The sequence below is a fragment of the Myotis daubentonii genome, chromosome 9, assembly GCF_963259705.1.
Source record: "Myotis daubentonii chromosome 9, mMyoDau2.1, whole genome shotgun sequence".
NCBI classification, from domain to species: Eukaryota; Metazoa; Chordata; class Mammalia; order Chiroptera; family Vespertilionidae; genus Myotis; species Myotis daubentonii.
The window spans coordinates 33,454,740-33,480,217 of NC_081848.1; the positions used below are offsets into that span (position 1 = coordinate 33,454,740).

Genomic DNA, 25,478 nt, shown 5'->3' on the forward strand with positions numbered 1-25,478 from the left:
ATCCAGGATTCAAACCAGGCAATCTAGCTCCATAGATACCTACCCCTCCACAGAACTGCCATTTATATAATAGCTAACATTATGCCTTTCATTTAACGTGTTTCTACTGTTTCATAGACTTAAAAGCAAAATACAATTTACCAAAATATGTAGGCAGCAAGCAGGTAGAAATCTTCAAAGCCTAGAATATCAGGGAAAGCTTCTCAGAGGAGGTGGCACATAAACTGAAATGTACAGGATAAATAAGAGGTATTGGAGGTGGACCCTTTGGGAGGTGATTGGGAATTGTCCTGTGCACCGAAAGTTTGCTGGTTTGATTCCCAGTCAGAGCACATGCCCAGATTTTGGGTTCGATCCCCAGTAGCTGGGGCATACAGGATGTTTCTTTTTCTCTCTCCCTCGCCCTTCCTCTTTCTAAAAATCAATAAACTATTCTTTAAAAATAAAAATAGAGGGAGGATCTCTTACAAATAACATCATTGAATAAGGTCCAGATACCCAAGAGTGAAATGAGCTCTGGGAACCACGGGGAGCCTCAAGTTTGAGGATGAGACTGGTGAGGGGTGAGGCTAAACAGGGTTTAAAGGGACAAGATCATGGCATACAGTGGAATTTGATTCGTAAATGCTGAAATTTGTTTCCAAATTTTTTCTGTCAAATAACTTTTGAGCACTCTCCTTATTTTTATGTTTATTTATACTATGTCAATTGAGCCTACCAATTAGTAGCTGTGTGTCTTGGGCAAACTATAAAATAGAAATAATAATAATGATGATTATCTTATAGGAATATTGTGAGAATTAAAGGAGTTAATATATGAAAAGTGTGTAGGAAAATAGTGCCTGGAACCTAAAAAGTGATAGAGTACTAGCTATCATTATTTTGTTATTTTATTAAATTAATAATCAGTTGCTATAAACTGTTTGTGTCCTCCAAAATTCATGTTACTGAATTGATAATCCATTGCTGTAGACTAATTGTGTTCCCCAAAGTGCATATGTTAAAGCCTAATCTCCAATGTGATGGTATTGGGAGGTGGGCCCTTTGGGAGGTGATTAGAGCATGAGGTGGCACCCTGATGAGTGGAATTAGTGCCTTTATAAGAGAGACCACAAAAAAGTTCTCCCTCACCCCTCTCATCATTTAAGGATGCAGTGAAAAAAGACATAGCGTCTATGAAGCAGAAACTCAATCTGCCAGCATCTTGATGTCAGACTTCCCATTCTCCAGAACTGTGAGAAATAAATTTCTGGTGCTAATATGCCATGCAGTTTATAGTATTCTGTTACAGCAGTCTGAACAGACTAAGACATCACTAAAATCACTATATCACTAAGTATTAAACCAAGAGCATCCACGCTGGCATTATTAATAATAGTTCAAAATCCACTGAAACTTCTCATTTGGAAGATTTTTTAACAGGATAAAAACTGTGTCCCCATGATTTTTAGTGTATAAAGAGCTGAAATACAAATCATTTTGAACAGTGAAGGCATACAGCAATAAAAAAATTTCTGAACTCTTATTTTCAGAATGTTCTCTCCATGGGACAAGTATTTGCCCAAAGCAGTTATTTTCTCACCCATCGCTAAAATATAACCTTTGTATCATGAGGGATAGAGAAAGTGTATTTGCTTTTACCACTTTATAAACATTTTTATTGAAGTATAACATACAGACAGGAAAGTTCACAAATCAGAAGTGTACAGCTTGTGTTATTACATGGTAACTACACCCAGGTAATCACCACTTAGACCAAGAGATAGGGCAGTACCTTTTTTGGCCTCTTCCAATTATTCCCCCCTCTGCCTCTTTCCCAAAGGTAACCACTAGCCTAACTTCTAACAGCCTTCATTAGTTTTTTCCTGGTTTGCACTTTATATAAGTAAAATCATACAGTATGTATGCTTTTGTATCAGGCTTCTCACATTCTGCTTGATGTTCGTGAGGTTCACCCATGTTGTTGGGTACAACTGTAATTCATGTAGTTTTATTGCTATACTAGAGGCCTGGTGCACAAAATTCATACAAGGGAGGGTGTCCCTCAGCCCAGCCTGCACCTTCTCCAATCTGGGATCCCTCTCACAATCCAGGACTGATGGCTCCCAACCACTTTCCTGCCTGCCTGTCTGATTGCCCCTAACCACTTCTGCCTGCCAGCCTGATCACCCCCTAACCACTCCCCTGCCAGCCTGATCGATGCCTAACTGCTCCCCTGCCAACCCAATTGCCCCTAACTGCCCTCCCCTGCCGGCCTGGGCGCCCCTAACTGTCCTCCCCTTCAGGCCTGGTTTGCCCCCAACTGCCCTCCCCTACAGGGCTGGTCCCCCCCAACTGCCCTCCCCCGCAGGCCTGGGTTTCCCTCAACTGCCCTCCCCTGCAGGGCTGGTCCCCCACAATTGCCCTTCCCCACAGGCCTGGGTCCCCCCAACTGCCCTCCCCTGCTGGCCATCTTGTGGTGGCCATCTTTGACACATGGGGGTGGCCATCTTGTGTGTTGGAGTGATGGTCAATGTGCATATTACTCTTTTATTAGATAGGATAGTATCCACTGTGTTGAAAACAATAATTCACTTACCCATTCTAATGTTAGTGACCATTTAGGTTATTTCTTATGGCCATTTTCCAGCTTTTTGTAAAATACAATAACTATCCTACCATTCAGATCCTCTTGACGAGACGCACAACAACCTGTGAGTCATACTCTTGTCCTTCAGCTTTGAGAAACTCCTCTCTTTCCTCAGGTTTCCTACAATTCATAAACAGAAGAGAGGTGCACTGACAGAGACCTGAGTGAAAGCATCAGGAGCAATGCACATGTGGAGTAGAGTGAGGCCTGATTTCTGATTGTTAAGAGAAACACAGTACAAATAGAAGCACTGCTATTTTTTCCTGACCCTTGCACTCCCTTGTGCACTCCCTGGGTTGTGCCCATCCCTAGCAGTTTAGATTTCACTGCTATAAACAGTGGATACATTTTGAAGGATTTTGAGCAGGAGTTGTGTATTGAAAGTCCACCCTGATATCAATGTGGAGGATGGATCAGAATAAAGCAGGGAGGTTACTGTCATGGTTCAAGGTGAGAGACAGTGCAGCTAGAGAAACGCGTAAGAGGTAGGCTTGATAGGACTCGGTAATTAGGATGTGATGCTCAGGCATTTGGGTGGATGGAGAACCTCTGAGGAGAGCATATTTCAGAGGGATGACAAAAGTGACAGCAACTTGCCCTGGCTGGATGGAGTGTCATCCGTACACTGAAAGCTTGAGGGTTCAATTCCCTGTCAGGGCACATGACTGAGTTGTGGGTTCTGATCAATGGTTCTCTCTCACATCAATGTTTCTATCTCCTTTCCTCTCTCTAAAATAAATTTTTTAAAAATACATATCCTCTGGTGAAGATTAAAATAATAAAAAATAAATAAAAAGTGATGGCAACCTTAGTGATAGCTGATGCTTAGAATTCCTTCTCTCTTGGTACAGAACACAACTGTCCAGCCTGACTCTATCTTCTTTTGCTTTGAGGCAGAAGAACTTGGGACCATATTCAAATTATTTCAGAGCTATTCTGCCTCATGCATTTAGGAAAACACAGCTAACTCAGCTGGACTGTCCCAGACATGTACATTTCATGTGGACAATAATGCCAGTGGCCGACATGTGACTCACATGTACCTTTGGATAACAAATTCCAGAGAGAAGCGTGTTTTCACATGTAACAACTAGGAAAAAAAAGTATTGGCTATGTACTGCACATCACATCATCTCTAGGCAGCCTGAATTGGTAAATTATAGTATTAATGTGGACAGTAAGTAGTTTACTAATGTGAGATTTTGTAAACATTGTAATGGCAGTTGGCCGGGTGAATGAGCAGGAGTATATAATTAGTGATGGTGTATGTTTAAACCCCTGGGAAACATAGACCCCCTTGGAATCTGAACTTGATGTGAACCTCTTTTTCTCATAAAAGGGTCAGGAGGGAGAGAATTGGTATCATCACTGACCCTTTTTTCATTAGCTACTCAATGCCCCTCCTCTCACTCCCTTCTACCATCTCCCTCTGGGGTCCTGAATATGGAGCTGGGAGCAGAGAGGTAGAGCAAAGAGGGTCAGACATGGAAGTAAGAAGAAAAAAAGGAAGATTTTGGCCTTTGCTGATTTCACTCAGTGGTTAGAGCGTTGGCCCATGGACTGAAGGGTCACGGGTTTGATTCCGATCAAGAGTATGTGCCTCGGTTGCAGGTTTGATTCCCTGTCCTGGGTCAGGGCGCGTGGGGGAGGCAACCAATCAATGTGTCTCTCTCACATTGCTGTTTCTCTCTGTTTCTCCCCCTCCATTCCACTCTCTCTAAAAATCAATGGAAAAAATACCCTGTGGTGAGGATTAACAACAACAACAACAAAAAGATTTTTTAGGACAGCCTCATTGGAAAAATAAGAGAAGATGGAAAAATTATAAGTCTAAAAGAGCACCTCAAGAACCAGTTCAGTTCAGCTAACTCTTAGAGACCTACTATGTGTCCAACACTACAATACAGAGGATATAATTAAGACCAGTAGGTAGACATTATAAGAAAATAAATTTGAACACAACGAATAATTTTTTAATCTGTGGAATTGTTGAAAACCAAAAGAAACGGTCCTATATTATAGTGAGGTTCCCATAACTTAAGTATGAAAACAGGACTGTTTCAGAGGAAACCATTATGTTTGATGGGAGTTGACCAGTTGACCTCTAGGTAACCATTTCAAATAGATATTTCTCTGATCATAATATTTGTTTAAAATAGAGCTATTATCAGTAACCCTGGCCTTTCATGGTTAAGGAGTTGAAGTTAGAGATACTACCTTCACTTTTTCTCCTACTCTTCTCTGCCCATGTTATCAACACAGAAAACAAAACAAAGGTAAAGGCGGTACAGCCCTGGCTAGAGTGGCTCAGTGGGTTGGAGAGTCATCCCACACACAAAAGGGTGGTGGGTTCGATACCTGGTCAGGGCACATACCTCAGGTTTGGGTTTGATCCCTGGTCCAGGTGTGTACAGTAGGCAACCATTCGATGTTTCTTTCTCTCTCCCACTCCTTCTCTCTCTGAAAGTCAATAAAAACATATCCTTAGGTGAGGAATTAAAAGATAAGTAAATTAACAAAGATGGAGGAGGTGCAGAATGTTCCAGAGAGGGGAGAAGCTTCTGAGAGACAAGCCAGCTAGAGTCCTGAAAGAAGGATTATGAAAAGTCGGGGCACTAAAGAGGAGGAAAGACCTCTTCCAGCTTCCTTGACTCATTACTTAATCAGTTGTGTTGATATATTTGAGAATGTCCTTGTATAAAAGACCTAGAGGTTAATGATCACTGAATTTGGTTTCCATAATTTTTTTATAAACAGTATTATTAAACAATTTGCTCTGTAAGCTAAATGGCTATCCTCTTTATTTCCTTGGCTCCAGAAATAACAGCAAACATTTATAGAGAACTCACCAAGTCCTAGACACTGTTTAAAGTGCTTTAAACAGGTTAATGGACATAAGCTTTATAACAAACCTATGAGGTTATGCTAAGAACTGAATTGTGTCCCTCCCCCCAAATTTGTATTTTGAAGCTCTAACCCCTAATGTGATAGTATTTGGAGGTAGGGCCTTGGGAGCTCTCTAGGTTTAGATGAGGTCATGTGGGTGGGGCCTTCATGATGGGATCAGTGCCTTTAGGAGGTAAGATGCCAGAGAGCTCTCTGGAAACGTCACATGAGCACACAATGAGAAGGGAGCTATCTACAAGCCAGAAAGAGAGATGTAGTTAGAAGCTGACCTTGTTGGCACCTAGATCTTGAACTTCTAGTCTTCAGATCTATGAGAAAATAAATTTCTGTTCGTTAAGCCTCCCAGTTTGTGGTATTTTGTATGGCAGTTGGAGACGACTAATGCAGGTCAGTACAATTATTATTCCCTTTTACATGAGGAAACTGAGAGATGGAGAGGTTAAGGATCTTGCCCAAGACAGCACACTAGTGACTGGAAGAAGTGGGACTCAAATTCAATCAGGCTGCACCCAGAGCCTTTGCATTCTACCACAGTGATCTCCTGCCAACCTATAATGTACGTGCACCTTCTGCCTTTACTGTGCTTCCCAAGTCATTTCACAAACTAGTTTAATCATTCTTCCCAACATTGTAATGTAGATAGAGCAGACGTTACTGTCCTATGTTTATAGCTAGAAAACTGACAGATTAGGTGGAATGGCCAAGGAGAAAACTCAAGGGACCAAGAGAACCAAGAACAAATTAAACACAACTAGTAATTTTCTGAACTGAGATGACATGAACATCATGAGGCCATGTGTATCCAACACCTAGAATGATGCCCGATATGAAGAAAGTACTAAGTGAATTCTTGAATGTCAAATGAGTGGGTCAAAAATGACACAAAACCCCAAAGTCAAAGCAGTGCTGAGTAGAAGGATCTTTTATTCCTAATCACAAGCTTAATTATTCATCAATTCGTTGTTTTATTAATTATTCAGTTAACAATTATCTAGAGTGAACAATGGACCAAGCATTCAGTTCTATTTCTATCCTTTTCTAATCGATGTGCCCTGACACAATGTACTTTGAAATACCTTGTCACTGAGTATATTGCTACTTGAAATGCATCTTAAATAGAAAAATACATATTTTAGATCCAAGTGAAAGGGAGAGAAAAGCTTAGATCCAAGAAAGGAGAAAATCTTATGCCATTAACCAAAACATGGTATAAAAACTCAATCAATATTTCATTTCTCAGCAAACCCCCATTTCTCATCATTTTTGTTGAATTAATTGATTTTCTTCTGGTTAATTCGCTTTTTCTTCAGGAGAATTTTGTATCTTCAGTAGGAAATTGTAGGGGTATAGTGAAAAGTAATCCATACATAATTCATTTGATAAGAAGAGTCATATTTTTATTCTAGCCCCACCCCTAAAATCTGGGAGGTCAAGAATCATTCCCAGCATCACTGTAGCTTCTCTTCTAAATCTCCGTGTTCTAAATCACATGATGAAGAGGCACAGCTTCTATGGCGGGATCTGTTTGTTTACTGGCTTCCAAGCAGGTGTGTCTTTTGGAGCCCTGTTGTGTGTCCCAGCACTGAGTTTTGTACTCCTGTTTCATTTCACCTACCAAAATGATGCGTGTAGATCAGCGATTCTCAACCTGTGGGTCGCGACCCATTTGGGGGTCGAACGACCCTTTCACAGGGGTTGCCTAAGACCATCGGAAAACACATATATAATTGCAGATTGTTTTTGTGATTAATCACTATGCTTTAATTATGTTCCATTTGTAACAATGAAAATACATCCTGCATATCAGATATTTACATTACAATTCATAACAGTAGCAAAATTATAGTTATGAAGTAGCAATGACAATAATTTTATGGTTGTGGGGTCACCACAACATGAGGAACTGTATGAAAGGGCCGCGGCATTAGGAAGGTTGAGAACCACTGTTGTAGATGGACTATTTGACTTTGTGAGTCATGTAGAGATCTTGGAATTGTACCACCCACAGTGTCCCAAATTCTGTCATGCAGAGGCTCAGTAAATTGAACGTCACCTATGGAAAAGTAATTAGTCAGCATCAGGTCACATTGGAATCACTTTGCTGACTCTGATTTACCCTTCAATTGTTTTCTCTCTACGCCATGAGCTAAACAAACCTAGTCTTCAGATTTGGATACTTTCTTCTTCTTTTTTAGTTTTTACATTAAGATTTTAGTTTAACTGCCTGGAGAATAAACAGGCACTTTTGAGAGCAACCATATTTTCAAAAATACATGAAGTAAAAACAGAGCAACAAATCACACACACAGTGGACTTTCGTTGTTACGATGTCTCAGGCTCTCCGTTTTCTTTATTAATCCGTGCTGTCTGCAGAGAGAAGTAGCACTTTTGAGAGGACCATTGGCAGCTATGAAGCCAAATGCCACAATCTTCCCAAGGAAAGAGGTTGAAAATCTGCCTCTACAAAAGACATTCATGCCTGAAAATGCATTTCAGAACAAGTGCATAGAGTTGCACTAATTTGGTCTGGCTAATTAGTATGTTCCCTTTCAGGAATAATAACAATTAAAATAATAATTAATGATAGTATCAAACACTTTTATAGTATTCTGTTCCCCTTTCAGGACACTGAGAAACAAGGGAACATGGCCAGTCAGTGTAGGTGCTGATCAAATTAAGATGGAATTGCATAGGCAGCATTTATTAAAATAATATAATTTAGCCTGAACCATAAAAAAGTGCCAATATTTGACAGTTTTTGACCTTAATGAATCTGTAGTTATATTGTTCAACCTAATATTAGTAAGTAACACAAGTGACTAAGCACACAGCGAGTGGCCTCTGCTCTGAGTCAGGCTCTGTGTTCTCAGTGTAGCTGGAGTTGGAGTCATTTGATGGCAGAGAAAGAATCTGGCGACCTGGGTTCCTGTCCAAGTACCTCTGCTGATCTTGACTAGTCAGCTCATCTCCTAGGATCTCAGTCTTCTTATCTATAAAATGAGTGCCTCTCAAACTTTTTAGCATTCAGTCCACATAGAAAGGGTAAAACACCCCATGTCTCCTTTATACTAATAGCTCTTAATTTCCAGTGGCAAAAAAAAATCGCTGTTAATGAAGAATGTGACTGGGAAAACAGACCGTGGGTGTGAGGAGGATTATATGTGCAGGTGCTTTAGCAATAGGGATATATTTATCGCTATTTAGGGATGATCAGTACATGTCTTGAAGCCTAATATTGGAAAATGTTAGGCCAAAATATGGTTAATGCCAATTATGTATCATTAAGAATTAATAAATTTATTCATAACAAATAGAAGGGGTAATGGTAAACCTAAACTGAATGTATAATTAAAAGCAAGAATAGTGATAAGTGATAACTGTGACCAACTCATGAAAATATTTTGGATGCAGTCTTTGTAAAAAGCATTTTGCGGCCATAGCCAGTTTGGCTCAGTGGATAGAGTGTTGGCCTGCAGACTGAGGGATCCCAGGTTCGATTCCAGTCAAGGGCACATGCCTGGGTTGCAGACCCGATCCCTATTGCGGGGGCGTGCAGGAGGCAGCCAATCAATGATTCTCTCTCATCATTGATGTTTCTATCTCTCTCTCCCTCTCTTTTCCTCTCTGAAATCAATAAAAAATATATATATTTTTAAAAAGCATTTTGCCCCCCATTTTGGGGATTTCCACCCCTCTGCCTGCACAGTAGAAGCTGTGTGACATAACCAGTGTCGCATGGCAGCTAGCCTTTCTGGAGGAATTCCAAATTGAAGTTGTCTATGAACAGGTAACCCACTAACTTGAGGACCAACTAATTAATAATCCTTAATTCACTCAGTAGTTACTGGTCAGCATCTCTTAATCGCATTTGAAAAAAAATACTTATGAAATTGCTAGTGATTTACCTAAAAGTGCCAAAGAGTATTTGTTTGGCATGTTTGTGATGCCCTCACCTTCTGTTCCTAACTCGTCCACTTGGCCGATGTTGATATCAAACGTTTTTTTTAAACCCTAGCTCACAGTAAGAAATATATTTGCTTTAAAACTCAGGACACACATACGCAGTCGCCCCTATATCAGTGCAGTGTGAACTCTACACAGAAGTGCCAGGACAAGCTGGTGAGTAGGGGCCAATACTTAAGCCAAATTCTGTGCACATTGCAGGATGCCCGTCATGTGTGTGCCTGTGTGTGTGAGTGACAACTATGCACAAATATATTAATATTTCTACAAAAAAGCACGCAGGCACACACAATTAAATGATTTTGCCACCCCCTTATGGGTTACAATGTGCCATTTGAAAAATATTACTACTTTTTTTAAATGTTGCTCAGGCCCAGACAGCGTGGCTCAGTGGTTGAGTGTTGACCTATGAACCAATAGGTCACAGTTCAATACCTGGTCAGGGCACATACCTGGGTTGCAGCCGGATCCCCAGTAGGGGTGTGCAGGAGGCAGCCAATCAATGACACTCTCTCATCATTATTATTTGTCTCTGTCCCACTCCCTTCCTCTCTGAAATTAATAAAAATATTTTTTTGAAAAATGTTGCTCAGAGTACTTGACTTACCAGGGCGATCACTTTGTAAGTTATATAAATGTCTAATCACTTTGTTGAAACCTGAAATGAATATTGTATGTCAACTGTAATTGAAATATAAAAAACCACATTTTAGATGTTGCCTAGATATGAATTAACTATGACCTCCACGGACAGCAGAGGAGCTTTGTCTGCCTTAGATATCTAAAGTGAGGTCTTTCCATCTTTAAAAACAAACACATGAAAGCACATTTGGAAGTTGCACAATGAATGGGTTTGAAGCTGTGGGTCATAAGAAAAGATGACAGGAACTGGGGATGCTGAGTCTGGAGGAAAAGGTGATGCCATGTCCGAAGCCAAGCATAAGTGGCAGTCCTCCAAAGCTTCAGTACCTACCTGGGTAACCAGTTGTTGGAGGGGCTAGACATTTATCTATGACCCCTACAGACAGATATTCACTCACTCAGCCTCCTGAGCATTTATTGAGCACCAGCTACCTGCCAGCTTCTGTACTGGCAACTACAAATAGAAAAATAATAGCAAATACAGTCAGGTAAACTTCATGCAAAGAAACTGAGCTTTTCCAATGATGTGACAGTTAAGCATGCCTGATGGCTAACGCAGATCTGTGAAGATGTGATCCATAGCACTGAGAGATGATGAATTTGTTTAAAGTTCCATTGGATGGCTTTAGTGATTCATGTAGCCCCTCATTTATCAAGGTTGTCATTTGATGTCAGTTTCTAAAAAATTCTAAGTATTCCCTTCAGAGCAGAAATGGTTTAGTAATGCAGAAGCAGATGTCCTCAGAAGATGAGCTTACAAACCGAGCCAAAACTAGGCCCAAGGCTGCCTCTCCCCCATTCGGCTCCCCAGATGAAGCATGAAACTATAAAAGAGTTTTCATCTGAACTTTAAAGGAGCCTTTTAAGACTCTGGCTTTAGACATTTTTTTTCCTGAGAAAATTCATTAAGCTTTTATTTTATTTTAGAATATTCAATTTGCAGGAAAGCATACAGGATAATGAATGCATAAATCTTCTCATTTTCTCACTAAGCCTGAGTAATGTGGCCTTGCTTTTACTGCCTTTGGCTCTCACCAATCTCTTTTAAACTAGAAAATAAATCAGTTAAAGGCTGTGATCCCCATTGTTTCACTGAACTGAAAATTCAATGTCAGAGCTTGTTTGGGGTGATCTGTGAGTTTACTATTATCTTGAAGTTATAGAGAGATATATTGTGGTTTGATAGAAAATGGATTTTCTACATGTGAGGGCTGCCTTGGTACATAAGAAGTTCCCCAATGTGAGAAGCATTCAAGAATAGTCGCAGGCCACCTGGCATCTGGTTGGAGTGAGAAACGTTATACAAAATTGCCCTTCTGCTCTCTACCAACCTGGAGATTGTATGTTTCCATTAAACCAGCGGTTCTCAACCTGTGGGTCGCGAACAATGAAAATACATCCTGCATATCAGATATTTACTTTACGATTTATAACAGTAGTAAAATTACAGTTATGAAGTAACAACGAAAATAACTTTATGGTTGGGGGTCACCACAACATGAGGAACTGTATTAAAGGGCTGCGGCACTAGGCAGGTTGAGGACCACTGCAACTGATTTCACCAGCTCTTAACTTGGTTCTTATCCAGAAAAGTGCTTCTTGTACCTGCCTTCTAGAGTCACATAACATCAATAATTGTTCTTAAATAACCAACATTTACTGACTATTGTGTGACAAGTTCTGAGCTAAGTACTTTAAAGACACTGATTTAATGATAACCCTATCAGGGGGACACAATTCTTATTCTCCTTAATGGATAAGAGATTACATAATTCAGAAGGGCACACAGACAAGACAGAACCAGAATATGAAGCCAGTGATTATGCTACCTCCAGAGAATAAACTCATAACCACTAGGCTATATGTAATGTCTATTATTACATATACCTGACCCTTGCTAATCTCTGTTTAACCATCTGCATTATTTGGGAATAGCATATACACTCTTGTTTAAATAGCCATCTTAAAATTTGAAATATTGTATCATAAATGTTCAACGAGAAAATAGTTAATTGCAATCATTAAAATGTTCTTGACACAAAACTTCTCAAACATAGGAAAATGTGTGCAATTATAGCTAATGGAATCATGAAGTGGAATTTTTTTGTTCCCTGTGACCTCAACTTTGTTTTTAAAATGTTCATAGCCTGCTGGTGTGTCCCAGTGGTTGAGCATCTACCTATGAACCAGGAGGTCATGGTTCAATTCCCAGTCAGGGCACATGCCTGCGTTGCAGGGTCAAGCTCCAGTAGGGGGCATGCAGGAGGCAGACAATCAATGATTATCCCTCATTAGTGATGTTTCTATCTCTCCTCTCCCTTTCTCTCTGAAATCAATAAAAATATTTTTTAAGAATAAAATGTTTATGAAAGGAAATGACTAAATACATGCAATGATTGACTTTGGGTAATAATATCTGTTTTTTTCTAATATTTTATTCTTTTTTAAAATTTATCTTTATTGTTGAAAGTATTACAGATGCCCCCCCCCATTGACTCCCTCCACCCCACTTTCGCTATCCCCCCAGGCCTTCACCTCACTATTGTCTGTGTCCATGGGTTATGCATATATGCATATAAGTTCTTTGGTTAATCTCTTCCTGTCTCTACTCTTCCCTCTAAGATTCATCGGTCTGCCCCATGCTTCCAGGTCTCTGGACCTATTTTGTTCATCAGTTTATTTTATTTATTAGATCCTACATATAAATAAGATCATGTGCTACTCGCCTTTCTCTGACTGGCTTATTTCACTTAGCATAATACTCTCCAGGTCCCTCCATGCTGTCTCAAAGGGTAAGAGATCTTTCTTTTTTACTGCTGCATAGTATTCCATTATGTAAATACACTGCATCTTTTTTTATCCACTCATCTACTGATGGGCACTTGGGCTGTTTCCAGATCTTAGGTATTGTAAATAGTGCTGCTATGAACACAGGGGTGCATATATTCTCTCTGATTTGTGTTTTGGGATTCTTAGGATATAATCCTAGAAGTGGGAACACTGGGTCAAATGGAAGTTCAATTTTTAATTTTTTGAGGAATTTCCATATTGTTTTCCATAGCGGCTGCACCAGTCTGCATTCCCACCAGCAGTATACTAAGGGTTTCTTTTCTCCACATCCTCACCAGCACTTGTCCCTTGTTGATTTGCTGATGGTAGCCATTCTGGCAGGTGTGAGGTGATATGTCATTGTCATTTTAATTTACATCTCTCTGATGATTAGTGATTGAGCATTTTTCATATATTTCTTGGCCATCTGTATGTCCTCGTTAGAGAAGTATCTATTTTAGGTCCTTTGCTCATTTTTTAATTGGGTTGTTTATCATCCTTCTGTTAAGTTGTACGTTCTGTTAAGTTGTAAGTTCTTTATATATTTTGGAAATTAACCCCTTATCAGTTGTATCATTGGCAGATATGTTCTGCCATACAGTAGAGATGATGGTGGATCATTTTGATGATGGTTTCTTTTGCTGTGCAGAAACTTTTTATTTTTATATAATCCCAATTGTTTATTCATCCTTTGTTTCCCTTGTCATAGTGAAACCGGACAATCAATGGGTCCAGGCTGCCTGTCCCTTATTGAGCCAATTAAGCAGAGACAGGGTTGAATCATATATGAGCATTTATTCCAATACTGCCGGTAGTATGGGAGAACAGTAGGTCATCCACGAAAATCTGCTTTGCTTCTCCCCATAAGTCAGTTGCTTATATTGGGTAGAAGGACAAAGATTACGTGGGGAATTAGGCAAAAGGGTATTGCCAAATGGGCAGACTGGAGATTTGCAAAGGCCTGCAGGTATGCAAAGGCTGGGGGTCTTCAAAGGGCTGGTAGCTCTGGTTTCTGCAACAAGGTTGTTAATCCCTACCCTCTGGCTGGCTGACAATGAGGCTCAGCCCCCAGTACAGCGTGCGGACTGATGTGCAGGTGCGTATTACACAAAGCAGAGTGTACCTCAGCCTGCCCAGATCTCCCTGTGTATATTCTGCTTGTGAAGCTTATTGGATCCTGCTCTGTTGTCCAAAGCAGGCCATTGGGGTTTTTTTGGATTTGGGCCTCTTCAGAGGGTCTCTGGTGCAAGCCATTGTCAGATGCTGTTTGTGACTGGCCCTGAGTACCCTGTTTGGAGCTAACAGCAACCCACATCTTGTGACTCCCTCTGCTTGGGCTGGGTATGTGTGGAAAGGACCGAGCTTCACACCAAGGCCTGCTTTTCCTAGCCTCAGGCCCAGAAACAGTCAGACAAAGACTCAAAGCACTTAGAGATCCACCTCTGCCTTCAGGCTGATGGGTTAGTCTCAGTCACTTAATGACCCTCAGGCTGTAGAGCTCCCCTGGAGGCGAAAGGGTTTCTAATGCAATTACTCCACCCCAATCCACTCCCCCAACCCCTTCACCCCATCCCCCTACTACCCCCCTAACCTCCCCCCAGGCTGCATTGATGGGAAAATTCTGCCTGAGAAAGATGGTTTCTGCAGTATGGGGGAATGACTCAGCACAGGGATCTGAGGGCTGTCCTCTCAGATCTCTCCCCATTTCCACCAACCCCAGGCTCTCCTTATACAGCTCTAGTCCACTCTTCCCTCCCTGTGCTGGAGCCCAAGGTGAGTGGCTACCAACAAAGTTTAGTGTGTTGGCCCTTTAAGGGGGTGCCTGTCTTCCTAGCTGTCTCTCCCTGCCAGATAAAACTCTGGGTGCTTTTCACAGCCAGATGTTATGTGGGCACCTTTCCCGGTTCTGTTACTCTAGGTTGGGGAGCCCAGCTTGGGGTTTAGACCCCAGACTTATCAGATGGAACCTCCCACAGCTGAGATATCCTCCAGAACTCCAGCTGCTGCCTGTGGGAGCCCAGCCAGCCCTCTCGGCATCTGCACTTCCTACCAGTCGCAATGCGGCCTCCTCTTAACGGCCTTGGTGATAAGGGTTCTCTCCAGCCAGTCTTCAGTTGATTATTCAGGATGATTTTTCTATATTTACTATATTCTTTATATATATGTATATATATATATATTCTTACCCTGCCCAGTGTTTCTCAGTGGTTAGCACATTGGCCAGTGCACTGAAGAGTCTGGGTTCAATCCTAATCAAGGTTACATACCTGGGTTGCAGATTCAACCCCTAGCCCCAGGTGTGGGAGGCAACCAATAGATGTCTCTCTCTCTCTCTCTCTCTCTCTCTCTCTCTCTCTCTCTCTCTCTCTCCGCCCCCCCCCCTTCCTCTCCCTTCCTTCCATTCTCTCTAAAAAATCAATGGAAAGAGCATCCTTGGGTGATAATTAACAGAACTATTTTCCATAATGAGTTTGCTTCTACAACTTAAAAAAGTTTGGTCTTGTCTTATTTTTGGTTCTATAAAGCATTTTAATTTTCTGATACAAGTTGCATGGTTTCTGATCTAGCTTTATGGTATATGAAGTATCATGCTCTCTTCTTAAATGAAGATGTAGTTAAGTGGTCACATGTTTACTTAGCAATAAAGGAACCTGTATAGAAATGGGCAACTCAGCTTCACTGTAAAGCATTAAATATCCACGTACATAAAGTCTGCTGATTCTACTTTGCCCAGAATGGAGCCAGAAGGCCTGAAAGCTTCACTGAGTTGACTGCTGCTGAGTTGCTTATCAGCAGCCTGAGAAGGATGAGCCAGAATTTTTCAGCTCATAAATGATGGTGAAGACTGGTTGAGCTGGTTTGGAGGACTTAATGGAAGCGATGTGATTTATAGTCAATTTTGGCAAGTCTTTCTAAGTGGAAGTTGGCCCCAGGCCCCAGGGTATCAGTGCTCAGCCACAGAGGCCAAGGAAGAATAATTTCGGTATGACTAGGCATGATTAACCTGGGGGGGCTTAAAGTGATTTGTTTTTCAGGAAGGCTTAGGCTGTCCCATATTATTTGATATATATCTTTGGAAAACTCTGTCTACCTTTGTTGTTGATTCATTAATTGTCACTTAAGTGCCACAAGAAACTTCTGCGGAATTAGGTCTACTTTCCCTTTTAGGCTTTGGATCTGAATGGAAATTATCCAGCATTCAACTTTGCATTTAGAGTCACTTACAGAATAAGTAATAATACCCTTTATGGCATTGAGTGAATAAGGATAGGGCAAAACAGCAGCCTAAGTAGTTGATCCACAAGAAAGATATGTTTTGTTCTGGCCGGTGTGGCTCGGTTGGTTGGAGTGTCAGACATACATGGAAAGGTCATGGGTTCGATTCCCAGTCAGGGCACATACCTAAGTTGCAGGTTTGATCCCTGATGGGGGTGCATAAGGGAGGCAACCAATCAATGAGAGAACATGTCCTCAGGTGAGGATTAAAAAAAGGAAAAAGAAAGAAAGAAAATATATGTTTTACAAATGTATGCATCTCTCTCTAGGATTTTCTAAAATAATTTATTCAGAGATCTTCATGGTAAAGAACCCTGGAAGCTGCCTATATAGAAGTGACTATGGTTCCTGCATTGCAGAAGGAAAGAGCAAAAATAAGGGCAACAATGTTCTATAGTCTACTTCGCCATCACTGTGGTATACAGGCTCTGAAGTCTCCATTTAGTTCAATTTTTAGGTTAGTTCAAGGGGAGGAAGTAGATGGGCTCCCAGAAACTGTATCTGTTTCTTGGAGGAGGAGTCTGTAAATCAGGCTTAAGCCAAGGGTGTTGCCATATGACAAAGGCCATTACCGAAAGGAGGGTAGAGATGGCTCCTTGCCCCAGAGCTGTCAGAGGTGTCCAGGGATTGATGCTGAGTCTTCTGTGATTCCATGATTCATTAAAACCAGGGCATCAGAAATGCTACGCTGGGTTACACCAGTGGTAGCTCCGGCCAAACGAGGATCCAAAGCATTACAATCTGATGTGAGAAATCCTGGACTAAGAGGTATGTGGAAGGTGCTGTGGGAATAGCAGGGTGGTCTGTGAAGTTCAGAAGGATTCCCAGAGGCAGCTATGTTGAGTGTGTTTTAGAAGAATGAATGGCGTCCTGCAGACAAAAAGGGAGAAAGAGCTGTCTGCAAAGTCACCAAGTTCTGCAGGAAGAAGACAGGGAGAAGAGAGGCTGTCAGGAGAGCAGGTTTGTGAAGGAGCACTGTGCATCACTAAGAACATAGGCTTTATGTGGCAGTTGGTGAGGGGCCAGCACAAGCTTTTAAGAGGAGAGACCACTTTAGAAAGAGTTCTCTGACTGCAGGCGTGGCTAATGCACTGAGATTAGAGGGAGGGGACCTGTTTCAAGAGAGCCTCATTCATGCCCGTGGTAGTGCTGACAAAGAGGAACATACAGACTAGAGGACATTTTGGAGAAAGAACTGATGGGGGTTTATGCCTGATTAAATGTGGAATCAAGGTTTGAGACTGAAATACTAGTACGTAGCTTAGATTGCTAGGAAGACTGTGATGCCATTAAGCAAAGACTTTATGCCCTATGAAAACCATGATTTTGCCTGAAACCTTTCTAAAACTATAGTGTGACTTCAACTGTATACTAGTTCTGTGGCAACTGACATTTGTACTAAAGTTTTAACTTTCCAGGTCTCATTAAACATGCCATTTGACAAATGAAAAACTGATTGTAAATGATCTGACTAAATTTGTCAGCTGGATTTGGCTATGTTGGGACTAGAACAGCCGTGGGCAAACTACGGCCCGCGGGCCGGATCCGGCCCGTTTGAAATGAATAAAACTAAAAAAAAAAAAAGACCGTACCCTTTTATGTAATGATGTTTACTTTGAATTTATATTAGTTCACACAAACACTCCATCCATGCTTTTGTTCTGGCCCTCCGGTCCAGTTTAAGAACCCATTGTGGCCCTCGAGTCAAAAAGTTTGCCCACCCCTGGACTAGAACCAAATTTTCAGACTTAGGGATAGTCTTAAGTTTTTTAATCAAATCCCAAATCACGCAGTCTTGCACCCCATGCACTCACCATTTTTTCCTATTTTGCATGAATGATACTAGAATGGGAAAGACTTTTTAATAGACGGGGAAGCTGGGAGCTTTGGAAAAGCCACGGAGAAGTCTTGGAAGCTTTGGGGGGAGAAAGAAGCAACCAGCAGAGGTGCAAAGAGGAGCGAATGACAATGAGCATTCTAGGCCTTTGTATCACTCACAGTACAAAGACATCTACTTGTATTAGTTTCCCTATAACTTCATCCCTGCACATCGCATTAACCCTGGGTGATGGGGACTGGAAGGTAGGAAGGGTAATGGCTATGAATGGCAATTATAGTGGCCTCTACTTAGGACAGGCCCCGGGTCCCTCAAATCTGTTCAGAGGGGTCTCATGTGGCTTACTCATCAGCATTACCTTCACAATCTGTGCTCAGGAAATCTCAACCAGGAAACAAGTAGATTTGTTGATTTGTTGGGTGAGATTCTGTGCAGAAGCTATGAGAATAAGCCGGTTTGATTTAAAGTGAAATTTCAACCTCAGTGAGTAGAGGAAATGCTGTCTTGGTCCCAAGTCTTGCTCTTAGGTAAGAATACAAATCATCCTAATTTCCAAATGTCCCATCATTTCTCTATTAGAAGAAGTAGGGAGAGTCATTTGGCAGTTATCCTCTGTCCATGCTGGTGACTGGGAAGAGGCAAAACACCTCTCTCAGTCGAGGCAGGCATTTGTGGGCAGGAAGAGCGTTTTCATCTACAGGGGTCATTACTGTCAGTTTCTAGGAGCCAATGGGGGAAGTGGGTTTAGGGTACTTAGAGAAAAAAATAGACAGTTTTCTCAATGAAAACTCCTCAATGCTTTGTTTTTTCTTAAGACAGATATGATGCCTCACAGGGTCCACAATAACAAATCTACCCTGACAATCAGCTCTCACTTGTGGCCGACTGACTTGGAAATGGTGGTCAAATAATCGTGTTTAATAGAGGACATGCTCCCTAATTCTACAGCCCTCACTGTTCTGGGAGCTTTCATTGATTATCTGTCTCCCTGCCTCAGAAGCTCATCTGATTTCAGCATGCTTCCTTGTCATTGATCTACGATTAGCAGACTCAGTAACTACTTGTAAAATAAATGAGCAAAGTACTGCTTTTAAAGAAAGTTCTCTCCCCACCCCCACCCCTAATATTTTTGTGTGGGGTGGAAGTGAAATCCATACAGAAAATGCACTCCCACACCCATAGGCGTGGTTTAAACAGACCTTGCTTAGTTTGTGACCCAACCTAAACCTGTGAGACTCCCACAGCGTTCCAGCCCATCAAGGCAGCCAGTCTGTCAAGACCAGAAGTGTTAGTGATAATCCCATTTCATCCCTGAAAACCACTTGGAACATTTTTTTTTTTTAATCTTTAAGCAAATTCAAATTCCTTAGTTCTGTTTTTCTAGCTATAATTTGTTTCTGATGAACACATTTGCAGCTTATTTTTAAAAACAAAACATTTACACCGAAATGATTCCTCATCTTAGGTGAGCTTGATTGATTCCTATTTGAGTTTAAAAAAAAATCATAGGATTTTCTAGCCTGTGCACTTTAAGTTTGATAAACAGAAAAATAGGGAGAAAGAGTAGGTGGTTACCATGGTGACCACAGCATCTGATCTGTGTATCAACAGATAGGAGAGGGAAACAGTGCCATACTAAGCTGAATTGCAATTACAATCAGTAGTTGTGAGAGGAAATTGGAATGTCTGGGCTCCACTTAGCAACTGGTTAATCACTCAATGCATGAAAAGCAGTATCTACACCTTGGCTTCCCTTGCATATACTGTACAGATCAAAACAAAAAGAAACTTGCAGCACATATGAAAATGAAGAGTCCTTAAGCATATTTGGAAAATGCTCTTAGGTAAGAATAAAAATTATTCTAATTTCCACATGTTAGCTGTTCATCCTGAAATATTAAAAAAAAAACTTTAGGCAAGGTCTGGATGTTGGCATTAGCAGATTGCCTAGTTTAAAGGAAATGAGAAAAGGGGTTGGTTTCTCAGATTAGGGGGCGGGGCTAGTTAATGGTTTGATGTAGCTATGGAAGGTGAAGTTCCAAGGTCATCTTCCCTAAACCATCCCGTTTTGAATACTCTTCTCACCTTGAGGCTGCTGTAAGCAGGCATTTCCTGGCCTAGGGGACCACCAGATTCCAGCCCCTCCTTCCCCCCTAGCTGAAGCATCACCTCTATAGTGTGAATAACTTTGTTTAGACTCTTCTACATTTTAAGAGAAGATAGCAGATTAACACTTCCTTGTTGGAATTTCAAACACCAGCAGCTAGCGAAAGGGCGGGATGGGATTTGGGGGTAACAGGCGCCCAGGCAGACTCCCACCTCCTCCAGCTTTGCAGTGCGAAGGCCTCTTCAGCTGAGAAGAGAAAGAGGTGAGTAAAACAGCCAACACCTGCAACATGCTTTGCTATTGCTTTAAAAAAGGGGCAGGATGGAGACAGTAATCCCAGCTCTTAAAGTGGCCCTTTTGTTTTGCAAAGCATCTCAACTAGCTGTGCCACCAGCCTGAGGACCTGGCTCCACCGGCTTCACTCCTCAGGCTTTGGCCACAGCTCCAGAACTTCGGTTGGTTGGCGGGCGGAGTTTATACACCACACGACTCAGCCCGGAGAAGGGAATGGAGCTGAATCCGGGGAGCAGCTGCCTGCTATGCTGAAACCCTCTGGACACTGGCTAAGGAGCTGTGGTGAGAATCATGCTGCTTTTCTCAGGCCCATCTCTCTTGGCAGACCAGTGGGGAATCGTGGCCAGTGACATGAAAAGAGACAGCAGATCTGCCTGCCTTTCCTGTCCTATAACTAACTGCCTGCCATTTCTTAGCACCCACTGCTTGCAGGCATCTTCTCACGGCTGCTTCTTTGCCTGTCTGTTGCCACCTGTGTTCTGGGGGGACAACACCCCATGAGTATTTCTCTTCCTGCACCTCAGTCAGTGCAGCCCTGAAAGCAGACTCTGTGAGTTTGACTCACCACTGGCCTCTTTAGCGTTAGTCTGTGAGCCGCTAGGCTTGATTCTGTGTATCACAGAGAGAGATTTGGGAATAGGAAGTTCTTGCTGCTCACTTAAAGGGGTTCCAGAAATGCCTGGATCCACATTGACTTCTCATCAGGTGTTTGATGTTCTGTTCAGAAAGCCAGAGACTGCTGAGGGAAAGGGTAGTCCTAATGCAGGGAGGCAGACTTATGTCTGAAAGAACCAGTCGATTTACAGGGTTGAATCTTGCCTTTACTAATTGTAAGCTATGCAGCCTCGGAAAGCCACGGAACTTTGGGCCTTCATGTTCTCATCCATAAAATGGGAATTACATCCCTTACTTAGTAAGGTTGTTTAAAAATTGGTAGTTGCATGTGGAAAGCTGGACTCTAAGGTCCTCCAGGAAACAGACAATGATTACCTAATTTGGGGGCATATAGTGAAGTATCCAGGAGAGATACTTTATTTATTTATTTTAATTTTTAAAAATATTTTTTTGTATTGTTAATAGTAGTATAGATGTCTCCCACTTCCCTCCCCTCTTCTCCCCTTTCCTTCCAGCCCCAAGGCCCCCCACCCCCAAGTCTTTACCCCCTATTGCCTGTGCCCATAGGCGATGCACATAAGTATTTAAGTTCTTTGGTTTATCTCTTCTCATCCCCCCAACCCCACACGGAGGTATGTCTGTCTGTCCCATGCCTCCATGCTTCATGTCTCATTTTATTGGTCACTTCATTTTGTTCATTAGATTCCACAAATAAGTGAGATCATGTGATATTTGTCTTTCTCAGATTGGCTTATTTCACTCAGCAAAATAGACTCCAGGTCCATCCATGCTGTCGCTTAGGGTAAGAGATCCCTCTTTTTTACTGATGCGTAGTATTCCGTTGTGTAACCGAAAAGGCAATTTATTAACAACTGTGGTATTCGTTAAGAATGTCAGCTCAGATCCTTCAGCCTGGCTTTGAATTTCAGTTTCCTCATGGTTCGGGTAGGTTGCTGAACAGTAAGCCTGCTTCCGCCGTGGCAGTAGGAGGAGTAACTCGTTCATGGATCTGTGAGAATTCAGATGCTTCATGTGAAAAGCCCTCAGCATGGTCCTTAACACACAGTGAACACTCGTCGGTGTTGGCTGGTGTTATTATGAGGCTGCCACCTGACTGTGGAGCTAGACAGTTGGCCTCCAAAGACTAAATTCACCTCCTTTGGTTTTTTCAAATGCAGAGATTGGGCAAGATAATTCCTAAGGAGTCTTCCGCCTCCTAACATCTGTGTTCCTAGGCACATGCGCATGCGTATCACATGGCCCCTCATCTTCCCTGGAAAAGACCATAAATTAAAATGGCAAACATATTTTATGATAGAAAAACAACCCAGCATAATATACATTTTGGACGTAAAAATCATAGCCAGTGCATAAAGCCAGATGTGTCATTTTATACATTCTCAGGACTTGATTTCCTTCAGACATAGATTTTCACAGCCCCAGATGCTACTTTGCATGGCTGTGGCATTGGGGACCTAGAGGTTTGCATCCAAACACTTTGTGCTGGTTTTAAGAGCCTTTATTCACACCAGTGGGCTGAGAGAGGCATGTGTTAGCATTTCTAGTTTCTGTGTTCCTTTGAGAAGGAGCCTTAACCTGCATCTCAGCAATTAATATGCATCTGGCCTTACAATTGAGCTGTTGGCAGCCAGTTTAAAAACCAGCCCAGAGCCACTCCTCACCCTGCCTCTGGGATGAGGAAGTAGACTTGCTGGGCTGGGAGATTTGTATTCTCCTCAGATACGAATGCCCCAACTCCACCCCTCCCCCTGTGTGGACTTCCTTTGCCACTTTATTCTCTTCATTCCCCCCTACCAAATTTACTTCCCCCAGTTCCTCTAAATCCCTGTGGGTTCTCCAAGCTAGGCTAGCACCCCCATTAATCATAGAACAAATAGTCACAGGTCTTTAGAATTAATTTGTTTGATGTAAGACCACCAAGAGGGCAAGGATTGTTTTCACATAATACAGGCAGTCCTCACTGTTTGCATGATAGTGAGAGGGGAAAAAAAAGACATCCTAAGAATCAATGGGAAAAACTACCATTGTCCATGTCCTTTCAAAATGTTTGTCAAAACATTAAGACTCTCTTTTTGTTAGTTATAACTGTATAGGGAAATGAAAAAAAGAAGTAAAATGAATATTTGTTTAGTACGCTGTTACTTAACATATTAGAAACATTAAGAATTAAAGTGTTCTATTTCTTTTTAAAAAAAAGAATAGTTGGAATAGTGTTTGTTGTTTCTTTTTGTTGGTCACATAACTCACAACACTGAGCAAGCATCTATACTGAGCCTGGGCAAATTGTCATCCACCTTTCTAAGTCTGGTTCAGCTTTCAACCTTTTCATCCTTTGTACTTTCCGTGTTATGAGCTATCTCCAAGAATTCCTTTAATGTGAAGTTTTTGCCAGTGTTATTTCCTCTGAACATTTTCACCCTTTCATCTCAACCACCTAACTCACTTAGGTTCATGAAGTTTCCTTTACTAAGCTCCCCTGGCCAAACATCTGGGGTTTCTCAAAGTGCGGCACAGTCAGCATTCCTGCCATCAGCTAAGTCTGCTTTAGTCACACAGTTCCATTCGAATTGCATTTTGTCTGTTTTCTCTTATGCTGCACGTTCATCTTTGTGGGCAACTTCCCTCTTTGGATTACCCATTTTTAGAAAATGTCACAAGGGCTTATCACTGGGGCACAAGGAAGCAACACAGCTACATGCTTGGCTGCCTGTGTGTGAACTCCTATGAAGTGGGCACTGACCCATTATCGACAGAATTTGAGAAGCGAAGAGATGAGTCCCTGATCGTGATGTGCATCTGTTATTACATGGTGATTTGTGAACCAAAGAGCTAGGAGCCAGTTTATACTTTATTCACTCACTCACACTTAATGTACTGTGGTAACTTAAATTTGAATTATGTTAGGGAACTGATGTCACTTCATTAAGCCATCATAATAGAAATGCATGCATACTGGAACCATGCAAATAAAAAACCGCCTGCAGTTAGTTGCTCAATAATAGATGTCTGTTGAATGCATGAATGCATGAATGAATGAATGAATGAATGAATGCATACATTCCTACTAATCTCAGTTTTGCAGTCTCAGTGTCCTTATAGCCTTGCCCACAACTATCCACCTTCTCTTCCTTCCTGTATAATATGTCCAAAATAGCAGGTGAAGGCATGTCTGGTAACAGCTGGCTTTGAACAAATCATGGAACTCTGAGCTTCATGTCTCATGTGCTAAAGGCCCAACTACTTCTTTTCTTATCAAAATCCTCCCTGAGTGCCCAACTTTACTTCTAAAAGAAACCCATTTCATCAGCAGATTTACACATTGAACGCTGAAGGGACTCTCAGGCTCCAATGTAGTTTAGTGTCTTCTCCTGAGAAGGGAGGGAGTGGACAGATGAAGAAACGGGTCTTATGCTGGCAGAACTTCTCTGGTCCTAAAATCCAGTAATAACAAATAAAACAAAGAAGTGGAAGAGAACTGGGGAGGGACTCAAGAAGTCCTGAACTTTACTTAGTCTTTGGTCTCTAGGAGTGTATAGTCCCTTTGGGCTGTGAGTCCTGCAGGCATGGAGCAGTAGCAGAGGGGGGTCCCCAGCACAGGTCCTGTCTGCTGTGGGCGCAGGATGGGCTCTCACTCCCTAGCTCAGTGAGCCTTCCCGGTTACTGAGGCTCGCGCAAACTCATCTCTCCACCGGCAGCCTGTACTCATTATCTCCAAGGGTTGTTGAGAGTCTTGAACAAGATAAGGATGCCGTGCACTCTGAGTAGTATCTTTTGTAGAATAAGAGCTTGGGAAACAGAAACGATTTTGCTGAGGCATCATTCGGGTGGATGTCATTCTCTTCGCTAAGTGTCTAGTCCACAGTGTGCAGAACTCCGGTGGCAGAGGCCGAGCATAATATACATATGGACCTGACAGAAGTGACCCGCCTGGTGCACAGACTAAGGCTGACCCGTGTTTTTTTCCTGTCTCCTTGCTGATTGTTATTTGGTGATTGGTAATTCTGTATTATCTTCTGCCTTTGTCAAGTCAGCCCCCTAAATCCTCTTAAAACACTTCCGTTGGGTGTGTTCAAAGGCATTTTCTAAGCGTTCCATAAATGACTCTCAGGTCCCATAACGGCAGGGCCCCTCTTGCTCCTCTGCTAACAGCGCTGCCTCCCCTGAAATGATCACCAGGCCACAGGGGCGACCCCGTCCGGTTACCCACAACCATATGAACACACTTGGAGACTGTTTGAGGCAGGCAACTGTGTAATACTCACTGCTATGCCCGACTGCTGAGTGGGCCCTGGCTCACACTCTGGCTGTGGGGGGCATTTAAAAGGTGTAGATTCGTCCAGGGATTCTGACTCTGTTGT

At 42.0% G+C, this 25,478-nt stretch overlaps 1 protein-coding gene across 13 annotated transcripts in view; it reads left to right on the forward strand.

The window, feature by feature from the left end:
* The window catches only part of DLG2 (discs large MAGUK scaffold protein 2), an 884,334-nt gene that overhangs the window by 615,813 nt on the left and 243,043 nt on the right, over positions 1-25,478 (forward strand). The window contains exon 1 of one of the 13 annotated variants that reach the window (XM_059708258.1): positions 20,656-20,766. The exons of the other annotated variants lie outside the window; for them this stretch is intronic. Coding sequence (XP_059564241.1) covers positions 20,730-20,766 — 37 coding nt within the window. The 5' untranslated portion in view covers positions 20,656-20,729. Of the gene's footprint in view, positions 1-20,655; positions 20,767-25,478 lie in introns of those variants that run through there. 13 annotated transcript variants of the gene reach the window in all.